Consider the following 26,541-nt stretch of genomic DNA (forward strand, 5'->3'; position numbering starts at 1 on the left):
CTTAATTGGAGATAGTACAATACAGTAAATACTGATGAAGAGATTATGACATTTCTTACCTTAACAGGGGAACGTGTCATCATCTCCCCAGACCCTCGAGGGAATATACGGGCTTGAGCAATCATTTCTAACACACTGGTTTTTCCTGCACTTTGATCTCCAACAACTACCACCTTAAGAGAAAGTTTAAACAACCATTGGCTTTCAGAAGAACATTTCAAAAGCTTAGACAAAAGCTGACTAAATCTATGTTAATCCATACCAATGCTGGCTGTATTATGTTTGACAACAAAAACATTTGTTTCAATATAGAATTCTTGAAAAAATGCTAACTTTTACTCAAGCAAAAACTTTGAATTTTGCTTCAGACAGCACAGTACATACAGAAGCCTATGGACCTAATCTACCAGGCCATCAGGAAAAAGTGCATGATGTTCTCATGGAAGCCAGTGCGTCTCTGCTTGTGCATAGCCCTTTCAGTCAGGTGAAAGGCTCGAAATCAGTCATTTGGTATATGCTGTTTCTGCCTTGAAACTGCCTTGACTTACTGTCACATCCCATCTTATCAGTTCATTATAGAAACTAACAATGCCAGAGGAGGCTGCACAAGCAGGAAGCATTCCCATCTCTCCACTACACCATCAGTCAGATGAGGCAACCTCCCCCTCTCCAACAGAAGCACTATGGTGGGGAATTTGGGGAATTAGCTGGGGCACCTTTCCCTTCTCAGCTCTCTGCTGATACACACCCTAAAAACAACTTTTTTTTTTTTTTAAACAAACAAACAAACAAAACAAAACAAAAAAAACACAAAGCTGAGCAGGTTGGGGTACACTGAATGAGAGTGTTTAAAATAAAAGGTTGAGCACAGCAGCAATATCAGACACGGTTTTATCCATAAGTCAAGGCAGACTTAACATATTGCATTGGTTACTCTCAAACTTCAACACTTAAAATGGACAATATGTATTTATGCAAAACCCCAGAGTTCCAAAAAACCAGTGTAACTCTAACCTTTCATTATATTCCAGAATAATCTAGTAAATGTAAGATTGGTCTCTACATTAAAGAAAAAAAGACAACTGATTTTTTATTGACTTACTCGAGGTAGGTGATCTTGAGTGTTATAGCTGGCATCATAATCAGACAGGATGTCAAGTACTTCAGAATACATATCAATCAAAGATTTCTACAAAAATAAAACAAAAGCTAAAAGAACACACTCAGATAACTAACAGAACAAATATTGGATTTCGTCTGTACATAATATAAATTAATCTGTAAAAGCGTGTTTATTCTCTCCTCAAAGAATAACAGACAGAACCCTAAACTATCTATACTGCAGCACAGATTTGATTTATGAAATACAATACCACATAAAGTCACCCCTTACCTTCTTTGGATAAACATACTACAGCTGCAGATGTATCTTGGATGAAAAAGGAAAATTAGGGCTCTTACATACCGTACAAGAGAGCAACAAGGATCAGGCTTCACGAAAGCTTCCGAGTACAAAGCTGAACTGAATTTCTTCCATTAAACAACTAGATTTAAGTTTTCAGCTTGTTGAACAGTAAGCATTAAGAAAGGTATTGAACTATCAACTTTGTTCTGTAAAAATAAAAATTTATTGTCTTCAGGTTTCCAGAGGAAAGATGAAGACCCGTATCGATCAAAAGCAAAAACCATACCTTGTTAAATCTCTATGGATTTATACAGGACCATTAAAAGATGTTTCCTGACTCTGTTACTGAATTCCTACCAAATTCAATAATGCTCATTACAAAGCATGGAGGTACCAGATTATGTGTAAGAAAAATTGGAAGCATATTTACTAGCAAATATAGTGAAGCTACACAAAAAATAAAAAATATCCCACAAATTGTATTTTCCATTCAGATAAGTTATTTAGAACTGATAATCTTTCTGCTCTTCAACTGAACCCATTTTCCAAAAGTCATATAGTTCAAAAAATCTGGTATATAAAAGCCTTCACATGTCAAAAAAAAGCACAGAAATGTTATAACAAATGTTAAAAGTTCATATATGGATTAACAGATAAAACTTAGAATATCATTACAGAAAACACATTGTATTTCTATACTAATGGTTAACATGTAAGTACCTTTAATTTCCTCTGATGAATTCCTTTGTCATCTCTTTGCAGTACCAATTTTCTTAATTCTTTGTTCTCTTTCTCTAGTCGCTCCAGCATTCGTTGGTATTTGAGCTAGAAAACAGTGGTACAAATGCAGTGTTATAATTACAGAAATAGTACAGTTTAGCAAAATTTTACCTATGAAAAACAAAAGTTAAAAATAAATATCACTTGTAATGAAACAGCACTTCAGGCAAATTCCACATTTCAGGAATCTATAGCATTGAAACAAGGAAGGTATTCTAGGACATTATGATTATGCATTTCCCCTACTCCTACACTCCCTTCTTACATTCAGTCAGCCCTGTCAAAGAAAGAACAGATTATATTAACCTGTAGTCTGGGCCAACATGGTTAACCCTGTATACTGAAGTGTGGTTTTTAATCTTCCAGTTCTTAATTTTTACCTAATACCTTAAATTTCAGACATATATTAATCTAGTAAATCCGAAACTGCTGCACACAAATAATTACTTAAGACAACAGTAACTCAGAAAGTTACCTGAGTGCGTAGAAGTTCTTCCTGAAGTTGATCAATCTTCTCTTTGTCAGAAACCTATAAAGAAAAATAATCATGGCTACTAACACATTGTTTAGTTAATCCATTGCAAGTAACCAAATCACAAATCACAAACTTCATTTCACATAAGATTGATTTTACGTGCATTTTAAAGCAACTAAGATTCTTCAATTTGCATTTAAAAATTTAACGCTGATGGAAAAGTTACATCTGCAACAGGAGAATCACATGAAAAGGTCTAAACTCCAGCGCATGCAAACTCAAAAACCCTTCAAGACTTCGTAGTAGGAAAGTGGGCTTAGGGGAAGAACAAAACTTTGTACAGTGTTCGGTTTTCTGGTCACTAGCCTAAATACAATTATGTGGTCAAACTCCCAGGATCTCTTATGCTTATGTCCTGAATTAGCATGTACTTAATAAGATACAGTCACTAAAACACCTGCTTGTTACAGAAAGGTGAGTGTTCACCATTTCTGAAACTTCCAGGGGATTTTTATTTCAGATTTGTTTTTCAGAATTATAATCCTAAACATTCATGTTCAACTTCATAAAATATAGTTCTGATAGTCTTGAAAGGTAGTTTTAGATTTATTTAAATTACTTTAAAAACTGGAAAAATTAGGTTATTAGAATACAAAACATTTTGAAGTTCAAGTCATAAATGCAATACAGACATTTTTAGTCAGATACTTTTCAAATCGGTTCATCAAGAAGATGTAATAGTTGTTCAAACAAATCCATTTTTAATAACACAGACAAAAGCATGAACCGTGCAATACAAATCCATATTGTGTAAATCTTTACAAGCAACATGAAACTTAGTGGTTGACTGATGTAATTTAGAAAAAATGATCATCGAAACATCCTTTCACACTGAAAGAATGAATTAGGTAAAGCCTTAATATTTAAATAAAGCTTGTAACATTTACAACTTTACATCAGAAAGAGTGATTAACATGCAGAGGACATCTGTCATTTAGAAAACACAAATCAATTTAGTTACTATAATTTCACTCTAGTTGTTACAGATTAAAAAATAAATCTCAGTTATTCATATTGACATCATTAAGGTATTAAACCTATAATACACCGGATCACACATGCACTTTACAGGAAGCTATCAAGCTGATATTTCCATCAACATCCAATTGTTTTCTTATTCATAAGCAGCAAAGGGGAAGTATTGCAAATTAACTTCCTTTACTTTTCTGCTGGTTAGTTAAGTGATAGCAAGAGTGCATCAGAAAGGGAAGCTTAGCACACACAATTTGATGCCTGCAGCTACGGCACAGTGTATGTAAATGTTTCTTTACATATACACACACCTCAAACACCTAAGAGACATTAAAGGGAAAATAACAACAGAAGGGCAAAGGGAATAGCGTAGGGTATCAGGAAAAAGCAAGAAAATAGGAAAGCCAAGGTGCACCATTTGGTGCAGATTTTCAAAGCAGCTAGCATCTTCCCACTCTCTGCTCTTAAACAAGCTCTTTCTGAAAGTATTTCAGGGGCCTTGATGCATCTTTGAAGAGCATACTTACAAGTGGATTATTTCTAACCACATGAACAATGTCTTTTATGTGCAGTATACTTATGTTAAACACAGTAAACAAAAATATTGCACTCAGCTACACTTTGCAAGATGTGAAGCAAAGAATTACCTAGCACTTGATGATAATTCTGTGAAGGACAATTAAGTAAGTCATGTTAAAAACATACATCATTCTAGAACTGTTTGTTATTTCAGCTTTTGGTTCAGGTGTCCTTTGAATGTTTAGCTGCAATTAGTATGTACAGTATTTTCAACATATAATTCTTAATCACAGAATTACAGAGTGGTTGAGATTGGAAGGGACCGCTGGAGATCACCTAGTCCAACCCCCCTGCCAAGCAGGGCCACCTGGAGCACACTGCACAGGATGGCATCCAGGATGGAATCCTTTTAGTATCTCCAGAGTAGCAAACTCCACAGCCTCTCTGGGCAACCTCTTCCAGAGCTCCGTCACCCTCACAGTAAAGTGTTTACTAATATTGCTAAGTATTTTTTAATTTGCCAATGAAAGTTAAAACTACCATAACATTCTGAAGTACTAACAGTCAGACGTGACTAATCTGGGATTTCTATTTACTTTAAAAACAATGATAAAAACTTTAGTGTTAAAATACCTCTATTTCTCTCTCTCTCTCTATATATATATATATTTAAACACATAAATTTCTGTTTAATCCAGTTCATCCAGGTTTGGATATCAAGATGCCTCCTTCTTTCCGCAGTGCCACCATAAAGACTTATAACAGAAGAAAACTGTAGGGCCATTTTTAATCATAGATTCCTGCACACAAAAATGCAGATACCTATTTACTAAGATTAGCAGAAGCTGACATTTTATTCTTTTATTACTGCTCACTTTGCACAGTGATTGCTTTCCAGCAACTTTTGTCACATGTTGTATAAAATAAATATGTGCCTCTGAAAATTCAGTACCTTCGAAACTCTATGTATTCTCTAACTAGACTATAAATAATTCTAAATTGATCATCAACAGAAGAACTGCAATGATTTGCAGTGTTATAAATGAAAATACCAATACCTATACAAAACACAGAAAGCATGCACATCACAGCTATACAAGAATAATCAATTACACTGCTAAATATTTATCAAAAGACTGACAAAAAACAATAGGAAGCAATTACATTTCTGTTCTTAATGCCCTCTCCTGATTATAAGTTGAATAATAGTAAGAATTATCTCATAACTGAAGTAGATTTAACATCGAGTAGTTAAATTAAAATGGAAAATGTGCAAGTAAATCAAGCAACAGAACTTCAAAGAATGGAAATGAAACAGTAATTTTCTCTAGCAGGCAAGCAAGCAGAGCCAATTAAGTTAAAAAAAATAAACAAGGTTAGTTTATGCCCCATCAAAATAACATGCAATGACATATTTCAATGAGAGTAACAATTTCTTCTTCCTAAGATGAATTTGGATAGATGAATCTAATTTACAACCTCTTGTCAATATATTAAAGAAAATGTTTTACCACATCTTTCAACTTCCTTCAAGCAAAAAGATTAGTGTGACAAAAAGAGACATTCCTTGTCATGTATACCAAACACCACACCTGAATGCTAAATTAAGATTTGTTTTTTTTTTATATGCAAGGGCAGTTAGATTTCCAACACTCAAAACCCACAAAGAAGTACCTGCCTTGGAGGACAGGATAACACTTACAGGGATATTACAGGGATAGCCCTTACAGCTATTTCACAGCTTGGGAATTGTAGAATTAGTTGCAAGAAAGTGCTAACAAGGTAGAATTTCCATCAGAAACAAATGTAATATCAAGCTCATCTTTTTCCCCAATTCCCTTTATTGTGCCAATACATTTTTATATATCAAATACCGTATTGCTTTTACATCTTCATATACTTCATCATAAACTTCAAGCTACTATTCTATACTCCAGTGGTCCGAATAAACAGTACACAATCTGTCAGAGGCTGAAGGAGTTATCCTTACTAAAAAAAAGAGGAAGTGAACAAATAGAGAGCATTTAGACCACTGAAGACATCTCTCCTCTTCTACTAAATACTCATTTGGAAGGGAATAAATGTGAGGATGAAAAAAAAATCCCTCCAACTTTTGTAGGACACCCTTTGAGATAAAACCAAATTTCATATAATTACATTTCCATTGTATTGTTATACAGTGTCTAGATAAACAACTGACAATGGAACACATCATTTATATTAAATCCAGAGATAGTATTAGCTAAATAAATTTCAAAAATTAAATTTGAGGAAAGGGTTTTTTTTTTTTTTTTAAACTAAAGGAAGATTAAGTTTAGGGTGGCCAGTGGTTGCAAATCTAAAAATAATAATACTGGTAAAAAAGTAAAATACTTAAATTTAAAATGTTAGTATAGTTTCAGAGAACTAATTGATTTAACTGATCTCCTCTGTTAAAAGGCTGCAAGTCATGAAAACTGCAGCTATGCAACTGCTTAAAAGTTTAATTCCCATTTACTGTGGTATTTTTTCTGTGGGGAGTATCTTCAGTTATACAGAAGAGTAAGTACAGTGCTCAATTCCAAAGCTGTTCAAAGATATGAGGAATTAAATATTTTGGGGGGCACTGAAGCAGACAGTAAAGAAATATGGTTAAGAATTGTAGGCTATAACAGAATAGACTACTAAAATATCCCAAATTAGGAAGTATTTCCAATTCGCCTCAGCTCTATAACAGTGAATAGTTCATAAATGAAGTAAGTAAAGTCACTTGTGGATGTTCAACAACCACAGTATATCAATATAAACTAGGTTTTAAGAGAGACAACAGACAAGCAATATGTTTGATGAACACATGGAGTTTTTAACAGGAGTATTTAGAAACAATTCTGCACAGGCAATTAAAGAGCTGCTGTCACTTTCAGATTTGTAATGTTATAAGCAGGAAAAAAATTTTCCCAGAGACGTATTGCCTACATATAGCTATACTCTCAAAAGCTATAGCTATAGTCAGCAAGTAACATCAGAGTTAAGTAAACTGGATGTTTATTCACATACTTTCCTTAAATGCACTTTTTAATATATCAACTTTAAGGAACAGTTTTATAAGGGTAGAGAGCATTTGAAATGATACAAAATATTTGTTCTGCTTTTAACACTCTGCTTGAGTAGCAATTTGGTTAAACTGAAAGAGGACTATACACATGTACCGAAGTTGTCTATAATAATTATTTGGGCCCGTGATTTAATTAGAAGTTATTATTTTTTTTTTTTAATCTCATATGCAGGAGGCTGAAGTATTCGATTAGTGAGAACACAGTACATATTGTCCCTTAAGCCATCACCTTTCGCTTCTGCTGGTACGAGCCCGTGTTATATTGGCCAGCGGCTCTGCGTGCTTCCTCTTCGTGCTGCTGGATTTGTTGTTGTAACAGAATGAGTTCACCAAGCAGGCTCTGCCATGAGTTTATAATAAAAAGGAAAGGAAAAAATTGGGGGTGTAAGGAGAACAAATTTAAACCAAAGGGCATGACAAAGACAGATGAGAAACAGGTATGAATGGGTCAGTTCAAACAAAACAGAAATATTATCAAGATCTCCTGCTAGCTAGCTGGGACTGGATACAACTAGAACAACCATGCACCTTGCAAATCCATGAAGAACAATATAAAAACATGTAGCTAGATTTTTAAAATATTCAATTTTAAATAAACACTTACATCGAAATAAATAAATTAATTAAAATCCAACCAACATTGCTATAAAATATTGACAAAGGTTTCAGGATTTGATCTCAACTAAATAATATCAGAATTTCTTAAGTATCAGCAATTTTTCACAACTTAACCATGCAGGTATTTAAATAGGGTGTTTTGGATACTCTACACAAAGTGGTACAGAACAGTTAATCAGCTCAACTTTGTCAGTAACGTAAGAGCTCGTTTTGTTCTTGCTCTCAGCAATGCAGACACTTTACAGAAAGATGACTTCTGCAATGTAGCCTTCAAAGTAAGAGAAGCAAAACAGTTTCTAAGGCATAAAGAATTCAATTCTGTAACAATCTGCAGTTTAGAATAATGCCATCATAATCCTCCCTGATCACTTCAAAATCTCTGCAATGCAATGCTGATTTCTTAACTATTCAGCATTTCTGTGAAGCTTAGATTTCTTCTCTTCTCCCTCCATGCCAAATATTCCTGCAACAGTAAGTTGTCTTTCAGAAAGTCTACATTGGTTCAAAGATACTATGCTACCTTCTGGAATCTTATGTACAATTTATTTCAGATAATGTAGATAAAAGAAAAAATAAATATTCAAATTAAGGACTTTAAAAAATGTTACATCTTCTAAGAAAACATTCAGTAAAATGGTGTTTCAAAAATGTACTAAAGAAGTTAAAACAAATCCTGGAATAAAACTTTGATGTAAAAAGTTCAAGACATCTGCCATCAATTTATACATTAGGTGCACGAAATACACACACAGGCATGTACACATAAGGATAAACAACACAGGAGAGAATGGATAAAAGACGAGACAATCAAATGACCAAATGTAAACATTTGTTAAATAGCAATTTGTATAACATTTCTAGAATAGAAAAGTCTCCACATTTGTATTTTATTGAACCACTTTGAGATTTAATAAATCTCTTTACTGGAAGATGGGCAAACACATTTGAACTGTGCCAAGAAATTGAATGAAACAATTGTTCAATTTCACTTCCATAGAGCATCAGAGATACCCACACAGGTATACTTAGTATTAGAAGAACAACAATAATATTTTACCATTTCACAAGCAAGGTAATTCTTAATGTAACCTAGCATGGCTCCTTTCAAAATTATGCTATTGGTCAAGAAAATGCCAAGAAAAAAAAACACACTGAAGAAACCTGCCACGAAGGCCTTTTAGCATTTAAATGAGCACTGTAACAGAAGTTGTTTGAAGTCACCAAGTGTAACTATTTGATATGAAATTACTTTCCAGGAGGTCAGGTTCATCTGACTCTTACTCTGTAGCAAAATATGAAAAACCTTTTTCAAGTGAAGTCACCCCACTTAACAGAGTATTCAAAAATACTCAAAAAGGGCGAGATTGCTTCTAAGTAACACTTTCTTCTTTGTATACATGTATATCAGTCAATAACATTGTTACCTTTGTTTTCTAGTTCTTACTACATAAGGTACAAACCAAAACAAAATCAACCAAACAGTGACAACAAGAAAACAAGAAGCAGCTTGAACAGCACACAGCAACACACAAAACACCTAGCCTAGTATGAATTGGGATATAAATAAAACTTTCTACAACTCCCTGCCACTGTTCTCCCCTAGCCTTCAACTCTCTAAATCAGTCATTCTTATGTAAAACTAATTATTTTCTAAAATAAGAATTTCATCTAGAAAATCAATGCTGATCAATTAATGGGATTTAAACTAACAAACTGTTTACAAGCATTATCAATCATCTTATCAAAGAAAGTAGAACAACACTAGTTGACAAACTTGGTGGCACAAACTCTGGAGAGTCACCATGAGAATCTGGGTGCACAATAAATAACTCAAAACAAGTGTAGTTACAGTGTCAGCAGATACTTTAAAAAAAATCAAAACACACTAGTTTACATTTGTTAAATTTGCTGTACGTCAGTTGGATACGACTATCTTTTAATTTAAAAGTTCCTCACAACTGAAGTATGTGTGCCCCATTTTCAAGAGCGACCAGAACCCATGCCTTGTTAAATTGGGAATACAAAAGAGAAAGTTACGTAAACTTTGTCACATAATTTAGAAAGAAAACAACAACAACAACAACAAAAAGAAAAAAAAAGAGAGAAAGCTGAAAAAAAGATTAAAACAATCCGACTCCAGGAGACAACCTGTCAGCTATACAAAGAGTACCAGAAAATGGCCCTGGAACTACATAAGCAGGAATTTGCAAGCGTATAGGCATCACTTTTCCTGTCCACCATATACGTATTCTGGAAAGCTTTCTATACAAGGGAAAGAAAGTACTGCCTGATGTCTGCAACTTTGTCCGTAGTAATATTACTGCCCATACTTGGAAAGTACAAAGTTACTTCTTACTACTTTTCAAGAGCTACAGCTACTAACTTAGTTTTGTTGTTGTTGTTGTTTTTCCTACCCTACAAGCTGCATCAGCATGTAGTTTTGATTTGATGTACTTTTTTTTTTTTTTTTTGGATAGGAAGGAGGTTTATATGAATCATAAAGATTCTGTAATTTCCTTTATTTTTATGCTCACTTGGACATCAGCTAGCCAAGTTCCAGAGAAATAATCAGTGGACAATTTGCCCTTATGGATATACTAATCATCAACAACAACATAAAAAGAAAATGTGCAGAAGAAGCATTCCAGAAGTTAGGTCACAAAGAGGTCATAATCATACTACATCATAGAACTGGAATGAATTCACAGTACAACATTATTTTCATCTGAACTGCCACATGATGGGTGGAACTGATACCCAAGTCAAGTGACACTCCTTACTAAAACCTCTTTCTCATGTAGAATTCCTGCGCTGCTGCTTCCACTTACTGAAGGTGACCCTCTGCTGGCTAGGCAAGGCACTTCAGTCATTGCCAAATCCTCCACAGCGAACCAAGGTTCTTAAGGCATGAGATTGTATCAAAGTGTCACAGGCAGAGAAAGGACTGTGTGGTTGGTTTTGAATAATACACATTGAATTATTCATTTACCTAGGTTCTAAGCCCCAAATCCAAAGTTGAGTCACATTTTGTTTATAGCCTAGATTACAAAGAAATTTTTAACTTTGGAGCTTGCTTGCCTTAATAGGAAGTTGAAACTGTTTAAGAGTTTTTTTTTTTTTTTTTTTTTTTTTTTTTTTTTTTTTTTCTGGTTTGGTCTGTGTTTTGGGGGGGAGATAGGTAAGTACTGCAAAAGAATTTTTTAAGAAGGCAATACTGCCATTTCAGTGCAAGTCTGAATTATTCCCACAGTACAAAACACACAACACAGTAAAATGTTTTACTATACTGGAGCTTTGTATAGCTAACTTCTTTCTCTGAAAGCAAATTTTCTTATTGAATCCACATGGAAACAGATTTAAATTCAATTTATTTAAATTACTGATCTAAGCACTCCAGTAATTTTAATTTTGTTTTTTTTTCAAAAAAGTTGTACTTCTTGTATCAAATGAAAAGTTACCAACTAAACCACACATTAGTTGGAAAAGTAGTTTGTTCTAGACAATTTTCACTGCTCTTACGCTCTCTCTCATTCTACAGAAAGTTTTTATAGCTCTGAGGACAATGTCCAATTCTACAGATCAGAATTCCTTCAAATGACAAATCCCTGGATATTTGCCATTACTGATCTTTCCCTAATGAAAGGCTGAAAACAGCTCATCAGCTGATTGTAAGACATACTTAATAACATAGCATTGTATGCATCTGTACAACAACAATTTTTAAACTAGTATTGGTTGGCAGTGAAAAAGCATTGTATGAAAAAAGGCCATCTTACTCATTGTCTAGAAAATACTATTGCTTGCCAATAAACCAAGCTACTGTGGTATGTTAGCCATTCATATCTGTCTTTTTTGAAATATTATGACCCAAAATGATCACACTAATTAACAAACAACATCTTCTAAATGGAATTTGTCATATATAATTGGAATTACAAAAATTATTATGGCAGACTAAATTTTAAAACTCAGACTGGTTTAATATGGGCTGGTATTTTCTCTACTGCAACTACATTTTTCCTGGCAACATTAAAATGCAGTCGTCACTGTATATGAAAAAATAGAATAATAAGTATTAGTGATAATACTAGCACTCAGTAAAAATCTCAATTAATTTACTTACTGATGACAATAAATTAAGATGACCATTTCTTCACAAATCCATAGTTAAGGGATGTTTTTTGTTTTGTTTTAAACAGTGAAACCTGTGCTAAGCAATCATTGAAGAGAAAATTTTCTACGTATGGACAGTTTATTGACAAGGAGGAAACAAAACCTAAATTTATTTCTTATGCAGAAATCTGTCAATGTTGCAAAAGGGAAAAGGATGTGAGCTTTGTACAGGTTTCATTGCATTTCATATTGCCATGCAGAATGAATGTAGAACGTATACATGCCTGCATATACAGAAATGTCTTTCATCTAAAACTCTATTTCCAGTTCAGTAAACAATTTTTCAGTTGCAAAAATAAATATTTAACAATTTACAAATTCCCCGATACGTACCATTTTCATTCCTTTTTTTTTTTTTTAATTAAAAAAATATACAAAGGAAAAATGAAAAGCCTTTAGAGAATGAGCAACACTACCATCAAGGATTTAAACGGAAATAACATCTAGTATTCATTAAAGCAAAAGATTAAATTCTAACTTCTTTACTTCAATGAAAAAATGCTAACACTTTTAGTTATTTAAATACAGTAGCATTTTCTTTCCACGAAAATACTGTAATATTTTTCTTCCAGGAAATCTTAACAAAAATGTGATTATACACTTTTTAATTAAATTAAAAAAAAAAAAAAGACTTCTTTTACAAATAGAAATTCTTTATTACAGCAGAGATCCTTCAGTAAGAATCACAACTGTGAACGTGGCAACAGCAATGAAGTTGCAAGCAGAAAAAAAATGAAAATAACTGTAGAAGCCTACAGCAACTTCAGTAATAAGCTAACAGTTCAAATACTACTGAGAGTGTGTCCTGAGAAATTCCAAATGCACACAAAATACCTCAAATGACCTTCTTTGAAAACAAGTTTCTGAAGAATGTAATACTTAAAGATTTTTATGACTGCCTACACTTTTCCTTACACCAAAGTGTGTTTAGCACTGTACTGTTTATATATTAAAAGCACAAATGCATTCTCTTCAAAGATAAATTCTACTAAGCTGCTTCAAACAAATATCTACAACTAGCTGTTAAAGCACTTAAAAAAAACACTACCTGTTAAGAAATTTGTATTTGCTTGAGAGTAATTACCTTCTTGTACTGTTTGTCATTGTCATATCCCTGGTCTGTAGCTCTGAATGCTGTTTCTCCAGGAGAACCTAGGACACAATTAGAGAAATTCATTACAACATGCAAAACACTCTTCAAAAAATTAAAACTACACCTAATCAATGTAAAATAAACCTACATATTACTATTACCCTATGTATTATTAAATCAATAACCTTGCTATCAACCCAAAAATATTCACCACAAGTAACTGAAAACAAAACTCAGTTTAAAACTCATTTGAAAATTTTATTTCAAATTTAAATTGTGACTCAAAGCAGTTATTATCAAGAGGGAACAGGCAGCATCAGCTACACTATTTAATTCCTAAAAGCTTTTTTTATTTAATTTACTTATTTCTGATACACAAGAGGACAATACAAATTCAACTGTATCATTGTAACGATTATATATATATATAAATACACATACACACATATTCTTTTCTACTCTAAGGACATGTTTTCAAAATAAGCTTCCTAGAAAAAGCATCTGCTAAGGACTATGATAGAGAAGCATCAACTACTCATTCTCACAGGGGCAGATCTAAGAATTTTTTTAAATAGTTGAAAGGTATTTGTAACTCAAAATTAATCGAATAGTTGTGTTTACACTGATATTCACTCCTCTTAGTACAATAGTGTTTTAAGAGTTTGCTTTAAAGAGGCAGGTTAGGGGCAGTAAAAAGGGCTTTTACACACCTAACAACAGAAGTAGATCAGAAGCTCCTATGACTTCACTAACCAAATTGTAACCTGTGAAAAATCAGCAGAAGAGGGGAAATAAAAATTATAAATACAAAACAAAACGCAAAATAAAGATGAGGGATCTTTGTCTCATTTGGAGGACCACAAAACCATAAACGGCAGCTATGCCCAGGTGAATATGCTAACAAATTCCATTATAGTAGGTGATACCTCACAGTACCGGTCAATAACACGCCACAATTTTAAACAGGCAAGATATATAGGAGATTGTCATCTACTTGTCAGTCTGTTGATCTTGATCCCCGCTGAGTTTGTAATGAGATGAATTAACTATTTCCACCATTAACAGTATTTTAAGAAAATGAAAACACACTTCTTAGGTACACTGATATGCAAATATTCTCAAAAACACGTAAAGCGGTGACTACGATACCCCAGAGATAAAATCTTTCATAACTATGCATTTATGTTTTTTGGTAATTATTAAGATATACATCAGAAAGAATCTTTCATTCTGTTACAAGAAAGACTGGGTGAAGTTTTGAGCTGTGCTAAAGAGCATGTCAGATAACGATGATGAAATTATTTTTATAATTAAAGTCCATTGGTTAAAAATGTCCTATTTAAATCTAAAATTTGAAAACCTCTAAGTGTACTAGTACCTGAACACAGTGGATTGACAAACCATGCCCCTATTTTGTGAAGGACTTAGAACTCCCACATACCCCATTGAAATGTAACCTCTACCTATAATCTGAATCTCCTAGCAAGTCTTTCTGCCTGGACACAGCTCTAGAAGATATCACACAACCTGAAGATGACCTGGGTTACAAGTCTCTTATCTCACATGCTTGCAACTTTAAGCACCATCATTCTCTTAATTATCCAATCTGTCCTCCTGTAACAGCTATAGCATAGTACTGTTACTACTGTCCACTGCCACTCACAGCTTCTGCAAGTTCCAGCAGGACACTTCCACCTTCTATGACTTACTGAAACATTTAACTTCTGATCTGTTTGTTTAGAGGTGCACAAGAATTCTGTTTTTCTATTCACAGTCACATTTTGGTTCCCAGCACTTGCTAACAGAATTCTTGCCTTTAAAAATCCATTAAACTTACCTGTGTCCATACCACTTTGAGATGAGGTATTCAATGAAAGGCATGCATTTTGAGGATCCACTTTCTTTTAGCATCAAAGGACATAGCTGTAACCTCATCTTGTAATATCTTATGTTCTCAAAATTAAAACTAAGCTGAAAAATTATTCTCACCAGGAGAAAAAAATCCTTTCAGTGAAGCGAAGCTCTCTCCAATCTTGTCAAAGTCAGGCAGAAGTTTGGCAAGGTCATCGGCATCAGGAAGGGCTTTGATAATTTTTTCTAGGAAAACAGTACAAAAGCTAGTGAGCAGTTTCTCTCCTACTATTGTTGTGAATAGGAACAGCTTAGGCTATAAAACCTTGTAACTGTTCTGAGGCATACCTTTCTCTTTTAAACTTTTATAAATTTATTTATTTAATTAAACACTGCTTTCCACATGCACCTCCCCCCATCAGTGTTGGGAAAGAATATCAGATCTGAAAACCCAACTGCTTTTTTAGACTTTGAACTTTCTGATAACTTGGCTGCCTTATGTACTTTAAATTCTGTACAACTTAATTCTTGCAGTTCACCACATTTCATGCATTGCCTCACATACTTCAGAAACAATGTTTTTTAAATTATAGAACGGCATATCTATGCTATATGTTTTAAGAAAAACTTATTTTTCAATTTTATAAATAACCCAATTCTGCAGTTGTTTCAAAAAACCACCAACATTATTAATTTGAGAGTATTATAAAAACATAGTGTTCACTAGCAATCACAGAAAAAACCCACTTGTCTCACTTCTTCAACGCAATGCTCAAACACATAGTGGAAACGTTCACAAACGTTTTTTAAAATACCACTACCTAACTATTCTCATATATAAGAGGTAACTGATTGTTTTTTAGACTTCTGAGAATATGTAAGAAATCTAATGTAACTAGAAGGTTCAGGAAAATAAAATCTATATTTTTCTTTACTCTGCATCTTCAAGATAATTTTGCAGATATTTCTATAAATTCCTGTGTTTTCAATTAATTATTTAATTATACCTACTTTCTACTTGTCTAATTATATTATTTGTTACTCATTCATATAGAGAGAACCTTGTGCATAATAGTGCCAAAACGTGTCCCCTTGCTCATGCTGGAAGCGTGCTTTGAATAACAGCAGTACATGACAAAAGAAAGGACCGAGAATGTTCTCAAACGAAAAGCTGAATTATGGAACTTCAATGCTAAATAATGCTTAATTTCTTCAGACAAACAGAATGATACAACTAGCTTGGTATGACATACCCCAAACCCTTTAACGATACAAGCTCACCCGAATTACAGCTATAACACTACTATTACATTGGAGCCAGGCACTAAGAATCACATCCTTGTGTTTAAGTTGTGTATGTGCTAGTATAACATTTTAGCTTTTGTGATACCGAAGTCAATATGTTCGTCAAGCTCCCAGATGAAGTCAGGTACAATCCACTTATAATCATCAAGATCAGGCATCATGTCCTTCCACTGATCATATGTCTAATACAAAAAGGAAAAAAATACAATAGAAATAGAAATGCACATTTGAGCATATTTGAATCGTATGAGCCATCTATTGAACAGCAGTACCTACATATAAAGCATACTAACCCACCATCTTTTAGATACGTATAGTATTATTCAGGTCTTTTAAAATCTATACTAGTTCTCTCAACAATCTGTTTTCCAATTTCACTCATCTTTCTTTTCATTAGTTAACAGAACAATGAGATTCTGTATTTTTGTGGATTAACAACAATTAGTGTTCTGAAACCTGTAACAACAAAAATAAACATGCATTGAATATCCTCCAAAGATAAATACCTTTTTAGCTGTGTAACCACCACCTACAGCAGATCCTAATATAATGTAGCGAATTCTGAGAAGCCTTGATGCTAGTCTAGCTAGCCAAAAGTTCCTGTAGGACTGGTATCCATACTTTACATTTAAAAGTTTTGTTTTGCGAAAGGGAAGACGATTAAGAGAAGAGAACTGCTGAATGGATATCCTTAAGGGAGGTCTTTGAAATTTTGAACTTGGATAGTAGGGATGATGTATACTTCGGGAAACAAGATGCAAATTTTGTAGTGGTGATTTTCTTTTTATTCCATAGTTGCTCTTGGCTAGACTCCGGCAGATGACACTAAAAGGTAACAAAGAAAAACTCTCAGTAACAGACATATTCAACATACAATTAACTCAATAACCTCTTTAGAAGCAATTCACATTACATTGTAGCTGGTTACAGATAAATTAGAGCATCATTCTGAATGTCCAGCAATCATTGCTATGCTACCAGGAAAAAAAAAAAAAAGCTGTAAACGGTATTAAAGGGTATAGTGTTTCCAGCGATTGCAGAAAGAACACCTTTAATCCCAGTTATGAACTCTGCTGTTAGGTGAGTTTAATTTCAACACTGGATTAAGACAAATCATGTCAATGGTAAAACACAGTTTGGCAACAAGTACTTAAGAGTCCACAGATGACTATGATCAACTTGAATCATAAAGGAAAACTTGACAGTTTGGCTTATTTTGTTACTGAAAACTAACTTTTAAAGAAATTAACTTTTTTCAGACTTCAAAAATCAACAAGCAGACAAAAACACCCTTTGCAAAACACACGTTACTTTTCTGGCAAAGCTGATTCTCCTGTGGAGTTGAAGAATGTACTCGAAGAAATCTTTCAGTTTCTTTAATTTTCTGTGGTTCTAGGTTTATAGCATTATTGTTTTGTCTTGGGTCATGCACAGACAAGATTACTTCCAGACATGCTTGCACCCTGTCTGTTGAAGACTTCAGTAAAATAATTCAGATTTAAACATTGGGAAATTTCAGTGTGAACAATTTGATTCTGAAAACAGAACTCAGCAATTAATACAATAAAACACAGAACCTTATCAACCCTGCCAGATTAAACTGCACACACAGGTTGGAATAAAGCTCCTTGTACACCTTCATTTATGCTATCTGCATGCTTTAACATTTTGAGGTAGCTTTGCTAGCTAATGGAAAATAGAACAGTTAACATTAAACCATTTACTGGATGCAAAATATGAGTGAAATTACAGTTCTTGAAATTAATGCTTGCTCCTTGAAGTTTTTTTCAGGGTTTGTTATATTCTCTGGTGTATTTACTTATGAAGAGGACAAATGAAAAAGTAGAAAGAGCTTCAAACCATTAAGAAGGCAAATTATTTATCCCTTAATCCTTGATCATTTAATATTAAGGGATTTTAAAGAGAATACATAAGTGAATCCCAGGAAATTGGAAAAAAAGCTCCACAATAAATAGTCCTTTCCCTGAGTCTTTCTGTGTACCACAGATGTCATTCTTTCACAGGCATATTCTTTACCTCCAAACAAATGGAAGACTTCATTATAAAAGCACTTTTACATAGAGATTGAGGATTTGGAAGAAAAATTAAAAATCAGTGATGTCTACTTCTGCTTTTTTTTTTTTTTTTTTAAAAAAAAAACAGACAGCATATGTTTAAAATTTTTCTTTAGTGTAGTGGCAACCTTAAAAAAAAAGGAACTCCACCAACTGTTGCAGAAGTCCTCTTTCTTAAAAGTCAATACAATTCTGAAATTTACCCTCTTGTTGCTATAGTTCTGAAGACCATGCTCTTGCAGCAACAAACTCATTACCTAGCAAAAGCATAATAAGCAGGAACAGAGTAACCCCTCAAGCAACATCAGGTATCTCCTCGTTGATAAGGAATTACAAAAGCATCAGAAATAAGCCACAGATAGTGCCAATACAAAAAGTGGACACACAGAAATAAAAAAGTGAAAATGCTTCAACACTAGAAATATTCTAATTCCTGCTTTGGAAGACAGTTTTAATCAGGGTGTGGTAAGCCTCGATGAAGCAAGCTAACTGTGCGGTTCTTCCTTTTGTTGTGTTGTCACTACCACTGCGCAGATATTTAAATTTTTCAGTTCATACTATTGCAGCCACTTCTGGTTATCAGCCTTCATCCTGATTAGCGGTACTCTAATGGTACATAACTTTCTTCTCTGCTACTGTTCTTTTAAAATACACTGTCGTGTATTGCATCCATTCTGTACTGATTGAACTGAATGAAAAATTGTGTTCCATCAGAAATTATTATGGAAAGAACTTGATCAACAACAACTGCCTTTTGAGTGCTATCTCATGTAAAGACCTATCTGCTTTCCTTCTACATATAAAATTTTACATTAGAAACAAAGAAACAGCTCCACTGTTATTCCAGAAGTTATTTACTCTTTCCTCTTCCTGCTCTAAAAGCTATCGATGAAAGCTGACAAAAAAAATCAACTGAAGATCTTCACCAAAAGTGCAATGATACTGAAATGAAAGCCAAATCTACAGCACTAAATTAAGTGTTTCATGATTGCCAGATGTAAAGCCTCTGGAAAACTGCATTTAACAAGAAACAACCCAAAAATTAGCCTTCCAGACACAAGCAGCTCTGCCATCAGAACCTGTCTGATTCCAGGCCTGCACCCTGACTACCCTCACATTGCACAGATTATAGATACCTTGTTAAAAAAGAAAAAAGAACAACAACAACAAAAAAGTGGCCTGTTACTAGGATATATACTAGGATATATACTAGGATGCTGAAGCATACCTAACATCTTATGCATATTGTTACAGTTTAACAGTTCAAAAAAATCCCCCCTCAGCTGGGACAAACTTTTCATAACGACATCCTATAAATACTTTTGTTAACTATAACCACGAAACGATCTTCCAAAGAATCATAAAGGTTGGAAGAGCCCTTCAAGATCACCTGCTCCAACCACCCCCCTACCACCAGCATCACCCACTACACCCTGTCCCTAAGCACCACGTCCAACCTTGCCTTGAACACCCCCAGGGACGGCGATGCCACCACTTTGCTGGGCAGCCCGTCCCGGTGACTGGCTACTTTCTGAGCAGAAATGTCTCTTAATTTCCAACCTGAACCGTCTTCTTGTGCAACTTGAGGCCATTCCCTCTGGTCCTATCACTGATCATCTGCAAGAAGAGGCCAACCCCAGCTCCCCAAACCTTCCCTCTAAGGCAGCTGCAGAGAGCAATGAGGCCTCCCCTGAGCCTCCTCTTCCCCTGACCAAACCCCCCCAGCTCCCCCAGCCCCTGGGTGGAGGAGGCGGCGGCCGCCCTGCCCCGTGGCGCTCACCAAGCCGCCGCCGCCCGCGTCCGCCACATGCTGAGGGCCGGGGGGTGCTGGCGGGAGGCCGAGGAGGAAGAGGAGGCCGAAGAGGAAGAGGCTGAGGCCGGGCGCCCCCGGGGCCGCCGCGGCCAAGGGCAGGTGGAGCCGCCGCCGGCCTGCCAGGGCCGCCGCCGCTTCCGGCCCCGCGGCCCGCTGCGGAGAGCACGGCCAGAAACGGAGCTGCCTGAACGAAGGTTCCGGGGGAGGAGGAGAAAAAGGAGGAGGAGGAGGAAAAAGAAGAAGAAGCAGCAGCAGCAGGAATTTGGGGTTCTGCCCGTCTGTCTGCCCACGGGCTCCCGCCATCAGGCTGGGTCTGAGGGGTGCGTGCCCAGGCTGCCCGTGGGGACCTCCAGGCTTGCACCCAGAGCCCAGTTTGCGCCCTTCTTGCAGCAAGTCAGCTTGGACACGAGGAAAAGTATTGTCAGGTTGTGCCAGGGGAGGTTCAGGTTGGAAATTCAGAGACATTTCTGCTCAGAAAGAGCATTGGGACGGGTTGCCCAGAGAGGTGGTGGAGTCACCGTCCCTGGGGGTGTTCAAGGAAAGGCTGGACGTGGTGCTTGGGGACAGGGTTCAGTGGTGATGGTGCTGTGTGGTTGGACCAGGTGATCTCAGAGGTCTTTTCCAACCCCAATGTTTCCATGAGTCTTTTTATTTGCAGCTAGGACATACGTGTTTGAAAACTCCTCGTGACTTCTCAAAGCCTTCTTTTCCCCAGCTTAACCAGCCCCCCCTACCCCGCAGACCACGTTTCCTCACTCCTCTCCCTTCTCTGTGCTGTCTCAGCACCGTGCTGCACCCTTATTGCTGCAGGACTGTACAGAAAGACAAATTTGGGGTATCTTTTAAGTCAGGCTGTTGTTTATACAGTGGGATTTTTTCAGAGCAAATTAAATTGCACAAGATTGGCAAAGGATGACATGAAACATGGATGCATTTTCAGGACTAAGGTTAAAGGTGCAAGAACAAGGTGAGGCACACGTATCTCTTGCTTGCTTGCTTTTAGGTTTATTGTTTTCTTTTTAACTTTTAAGGCATAGTCTTTGTTTTAAATCTTATCTTTACTTTTGCATTTTAACTTGACCAATCAATTTTGTGACTTTCATCTGTGTTTTTAGGCAAATTTCAATTTAAAAAGAGGAATGATGATAACCATCTGTAGGAGATAATACAAGGAACTTTGTATTTCTAACCTAATCTGTAATGCTTTGTTTTAACAGTAGAGGGCATCATTTAACTAAAGGTTAAATGCACTTTAAAAAGCACTTTAGGGTGCTTTAGAGGCATTTTCTACATCAGAAAACGAATCTCCTTAGGTAAAATGGACAAACTCCACAATCTTCATGGGTTCTAGATTAACAGATTTTACTGGAATGTTATGACAGGTTTCCAATTTATGGAAATTATGAATGTTTTAAACCTTTAATCTGTTTTCCCTTTGTTTTCAGTTTTGAACAACCAAATCTCCCAAGAAAAGGTGTACTGTAGGAGCAGAAATTGTCATCAGGAGCTGGACTCTGCCTGTAAACAGTGAATAGATTGGATGAGTCCTGATTCTTCCCAGGAGCTCTGGGTTTGGTGGGATACCCTGCATGCAACTCGCCTCTTTTCTCCTTGAAAAGGCAGCTCAGTGACCCCTACTGCTCCCTAGCCTTCTACAAACACTACGAGTAGCAAGATTGACATTTGCAGATGCAGCAAAAGCTGACCAGGCAGAAAAAGTGTGTGTGGCACTCCTGTTTTCTGCTGCTGTCACCTCCCAAAATAATGAGTCATTTCCCAAAATCATCAACCTGCTTTGGGAAAGGTACCTTGGTGGTTGTTTCCTGTCGTTTGTAACTTTTAGGTAGCACTGATCCCTATAAACAGGTTTATCAGAAATGGACTGTATTGCATTCTTTCTTTTTAATTTGTAACCGAAAATTGTGATTCTCATGTAATAACCATAGTTCCTGTTGCTGAGTCTCAAAAGAACAAAGTGAAATTGGCAGCTTCTCTTGTGTTAATTGGTCTAGTTCCCCCATTTTCTCTTTTCTCTTCCCTGCATTTGTCCCATTTCAGTTTCTCTGGCCATTGCATGAAACAGGCACTGGCCTTCAATGGTACTTGAGGTGTTTGGAACCAGTACAAGCCCGTGCCCCATGGAAATAAAATACTGGTGAAGAGAAACTAACTTCGCACCTCTTGATCTGTTTCAGTCACCCTAGAAATAATATTTTAGTTTCCTTAACATATTTTCTGGAAGAACAGGTTTGGCTCTCCTTGCCTCATTCCTACAATATTTGATGGGTAACTTCTTGAAAAGTAGCAACGGACAAGGAAGTAGTACTGGGAATGAATCACAAAAATAATAAATAATTCAGCCCATAGTAGTGAAAAATGAGGTGATTTTCTGATTGCTGTTTTTTTTTCTGCCAACTTCCTTTTGGTCCTGATTTGGAGGTCAGAGTTATTTGTATCCATCTCACTGACATCAGTTTCCCTGAAGCTCCAGTTTCCTTGAAGAGTGAGTAAATAACTTTAATTACCTCCCCCAAAGCTCTTTAGTGAAGTCAGAAGACATTCTGTGACAATATTCTTAATAATGAACAAAAACATTACAGACCCTACATGGCTTGATTCTGACACAGTGAGTGCACAAAATCCACCTGCACAAACCGAGGCTGCTGTTTGCAATGCTAGAGCTTGAATTTTTCTCCAAGGAATATGAGGGGATCACAGCTGGATGCTTAGTTCAGGCTGGTTGCTAAGAGTATAACAACAGCAATGCCTGTTTTCCTTCTCATTTGGACACACTTCTTAGTCCCCAGTGACTCCATAATCTCTCAAGGAGAAATACTCCCCTTTTGCCCTCCCCTGAAAGTTGGATGCCAGCAGCACTTGCTGAACTATCAGAGTTATGACTAGGAGTCATACTGTGGCAAAAACGTGTTAGATGTAATTTTTTCTTTCTCCCAGTGCCTTTGAGTGAGTTTTGTTTGAAGATGTCCCCTCAATCTAAAAAAACCCAGCAGCAGAATGAGGGGAGGAGGGATGAGTGTTACCTGCTAACCCCACAGAGAGGGAGGAGCTCCATTCTTCAAACATCAGCAAAGTTATAAGAAAGGTGTGTACTTAGATCACTTCCTCAGTGTGGAAGTTCAAGCCACACAACGCTGAAGACCTGTCCTGAGGGTGCTGTAGAAAGTCTCCAGAGGGTCATTTCATGGGGGAGAATCCTGCCAAGAGCCATTATGCACAGCTTAACCAGGGAGAGGAGAATGAGATGGTGAGTCGTATCTTTGTCTAGGTCTTTCTTAACGTGAAGCAGCAGATGGCACATGTTCAGCATTAAAATGCCACAGTCAGTAATTTAGTTATGGATGGTGGAGGTGTTTCCATTGCAGAAACATGCAGTTAGAAAGGGATATATTTTTATTTTTTTTTAGCAGAAAGAAAATTAAGTTGTATGAGTCCACTGGATTTAATTGGTTTTCATCTCCAACAGGGGATGGTTTGACAGAGTCTAGAAGAAGACAGCAGAATATTGATGTGGCATTGTAAAACTAGCTGGAGCTGGCCTTGTTGTAGCTTGAGGGATGGCCTAGAGTGGTGTTCTTAACAATTTGACAGCTGAATCTATAGAGTCAGCTGCAGTTGGATGAGGACTGGGACCCTTGGCTTTCTCAGGAACATAAAACCACATGTGTTATGTTTGCATAAATTATTAGCATAAGCAGCCTGCTGAACTGGCAACACTATTCTATTCTGAGAACTTGCAAAAAGCTGCTTTTCTAAATACTACCATATTTCTTTCCAAAGTTTTTCAGGGAGGACTATGTTTACATGCATTCCGTAACATGTGGAAGTAAGTCTCATATTTCCACAAAGTATCTGATCTACTGCATGTTGCAGCTTTAAAATAGTAAGCCCAGTGCACAACTGTAGTAAACTCAGTGCTTCTGAGCTGCTTTATTATTGCTGCTTGTTACAAATCAGCTATTTGTCACATATGCATATGCCCATCAAACAGATTCTGCTGGAGATGTTAGACCCATGATGCAGCTGTACAGCAACAGTTGTCCTGCGTGTCTAGAAAATGCAGTGCTTCTCAAAATTCCTGTGCTGCAGAGCCACAATGTCTGTAGCTCTGCTATGAGAATATGTAGGATGTCTGGGTGTACAGCAGCCTCAGCAAACTTAGTGAAACACAGTCACATCCAAGCTGACATGACAGTTCACATCCAGAAATCCTGGACAAATCTTAAAAATGTAGTCACTGAGAATTCTGTTTTAGTGAAAAAGAGAGCATGCCAAGGAAAAGCACGTTTTTATAAAAATAGAGATTTTCAGTCAGCTCTCTGCCATCCAAAGAAGGGGAGATGTCATATTTTGCATAATGCTGACCTGGGTAATCTGTGATGTGCTGGAGAATGTGGTACAGAGTCATCCAGCAGCATGAAGGGAGCACTGCAGGAAGTGCAAGGCACTGGCTCTGAGGGTGGGGACTAATTAGCTCAGTGCAATACAGAACCCAACTGGCTCTGCAGCTGAGTTACTAAACCTGCTCACAGCACCCCACTCCTGGCTCTAGCCCTGGTGCTGATGCTCCCCAGCTTCTTTTGCTGGTTTTGTGCCTGTGCTCCACCCTGCCTCTGTCCTTCTAGGACTGTAAACGCCCTGTCATTCTCTTTCCACTACCAGCATTGTCACTAGCAATGCCAGAATCGAGCCTGAGCTAATTACGGTTTAAGTGGACCTGTCTGGTTCTGGGTAGAGCTACACCATCGTACACTGCATGTCCAGTTCCAGCTGTGCACTACTGGGACACCCAGGTTATGCTTGCATGGAGCCATCTATACCGCATTACATTTCCAGTATTGTTCTTGTTTCTCACCAGAGTCACAATCAGTACATGTGCCATGAGTCCAGTGCTTTGGGATCTGCACCATGACTCTGATGTGTTCCACGTGCAGCTGATACGTGTGCACAGTGTGGAATCAGTCTGCACTTGTGAATTCAAGGCATCTGGCAGTTGCTCTCAGTGCCTGTAGTGAACAAGAACAGTGCTCATTTACCTGGGATTCCCAAATGTCCCAAATAAAAATCACAGAAAAAAGATTGAAAAAGCAGTTGACTCATAAGTGCAGTTAAAACCATAGCCAAATTTTGTTAGATCTGGTGGGTATGTTTCTGGCTTTGGTACATGTGTGTAAGAAAAAGAAAAAAGATTTGTGTGTGAGAGAGGAAGAGGTCTATGAGAGTGCCTGAGGGCTTGCAAGGGGACAAGGAAGAAACAAATGAAACACAAAGAACAGCTATTGTGTGTGTGTATTTGCGTGAAAGAAAAAGTGAGTGGGATGTGCTTACAGTAAGTTCTGAAGAAAGCTGAAAAAAGACTGTTTGAGCAGAGGTAAGGAAAAGAGTACGGGGTAAAGGAGAATTATGTGCAGACATTTATTTGTTAAAATTGTGTACTTTAAATTATTGGAAGCCACAGCAAGTGACACTGGCACATAATGTCTCAGTGACCCTGCAACATTCTTTTAAAATTCTAAGCCATGCAGAATATTTTTCCACATTACTTTTAGGTCATTTTAATCCACCTGAACCAAATTATTAACAAGCAGTTCGTGACTCTTCAGACAAGATCATATTGTTTCATGTAATAATGTAACAGCTGAAGTTCAGGTGCCAGTTCTTCCAGAGTGAAATAGCTCATGCATTTTGAAAGCATGCAGATTGTTAATTTGAACTCTGGGCAAGCAATGCTTTTCCCTGTTGATTTTGCTGGGGAATGTTGGGGAGCTCTAATGAGAAGAAATACTGAGAGTTATCTCCAGTGTTGTCTGTCTCTTTGTACAACTGAGATGCTAGATGGTCCTGTCTTTAAGAATAGTCAGTCTGACTTAGAAAATCTACCCTATATGTCCTTTTATGTGTGTATGGGATTATTTTACACAGCTGAAGCACATCTAATTGAACAAGAGCTGCAGGGGCAAGTACCTCAGAAGCAGAGTTCACTCTCCTGTTACCCAGGAAAAACTTAGCAATATATGTTCAGAGCATGAGCAATGATATCTTTATATAACCATTTGCAGTACTGGAAAGAATTAGTAGTGTGCAAGCACTGGACACAGCAGCTTGTGTCAGAGAGGGTTAAGAGATGTGGTAATAGGATTTATTCTAGGAATTGCCTTTTTTTTTTTTTTTTTTTTTTTTTTCCTTCAGAAGGATCTGCTTGAAGGTGTTTTTGAGAATAAGTAATTTTTGTTGGAATAGGAAAAGGGCAGAAAATCAAGGTTTTTATGCCTTCTGGCAATTTGATGGTC

General features: G+C 36.5%; 2 protein-coding genes across 5 annotated transcripts in view; one reads left to right on the top strand and one right to left on the bottom strand.

The window, feature by feature from the left end:
* OPA1 (OPA1 mitochondrial dynamin like GTPase) overlaps positions 1-20,349 on the bottom strand; it is a 52,586-nt gene extending 32,237 nt beyond the window's left edge. The window contains exons 1-11 of one of the 4 annotated variants that reach the window (XM_032192948.1): positions 20,201-20,349; positions 16,852-17,170; positions 16,431-16,527; positions 15,179-15,286; positions 13,900-13,953; positions 13,181-13,248; positions 7,535-7,645; positions 2,661-2,714; positions 2,126-2,230; positions 1,103-1,189; positions 60-173 (exon numbers count right to left, since the gene is read on the bottom strand). In XM_032192948.1, the coding sequence (XP_032048839.1) occupies positions 60-173; positions 1,103-1,189; positions 2,126-2,230; positions 2,661-2,714; positions 7,535-7,645; positions 13,181-13,248; positions 13,900-13,953; positions 15,179-15,286; positions 16,431-16,527; positions 16,852-17,170; positions 20,201-20,229 (1,146 nt within the window). In that variant the 5' untranslated portion in view covers positions 20,230-20,349. The remainder of the gene's footprint in view (positions 1-59; positions 174-1,102; positions 1,190-2,125; positions 2,231-2,660; positions 2,715-7,534; positions 7,646-13,180; positions 13,249-13,899; positions 13,954-15,178; positions 15,287-16,430; positions 16,528-16,851; positions 17,171-20,200) is intronic. The other 3 variants (XM_032192950.1, XM_032192949.1, XM_032192951.1) reach the window with 3 other exon arrangements.
* Positions 20,350-23,435: 3,086 nt separating this feature from the next.
* ATP13A4 (ATPase 13A4) overlaps positions 23,436-26,541 on the top strand; it is a 39,153-nt gene continuing 36,047 nt past the window's right edge. The window contains exon 1 of the mRNA XM_032193270.1: positions 23,436-23,498. Within this exon, the coding sequence (XP_032049161.1) occupies positions 23,436-23,498 (63 nt within the window). The remainder of the gene's footprint in view (positions 23,499-26,541) is intronic.

The sequence above is a fragment of the Aythya fuligula genome, chromosome 9, assembly GCF_009819795.1.
Source record: "Aythya fuligula isolate bAytFul2 chromosome 9, bAytFul2.pri, whole genome shotgun sequence".
NCBI lineage: Eukaryota > Metazoa > Chordata > Aves > Anseriformes > Anatidae > Aythya > Aythya fuligula.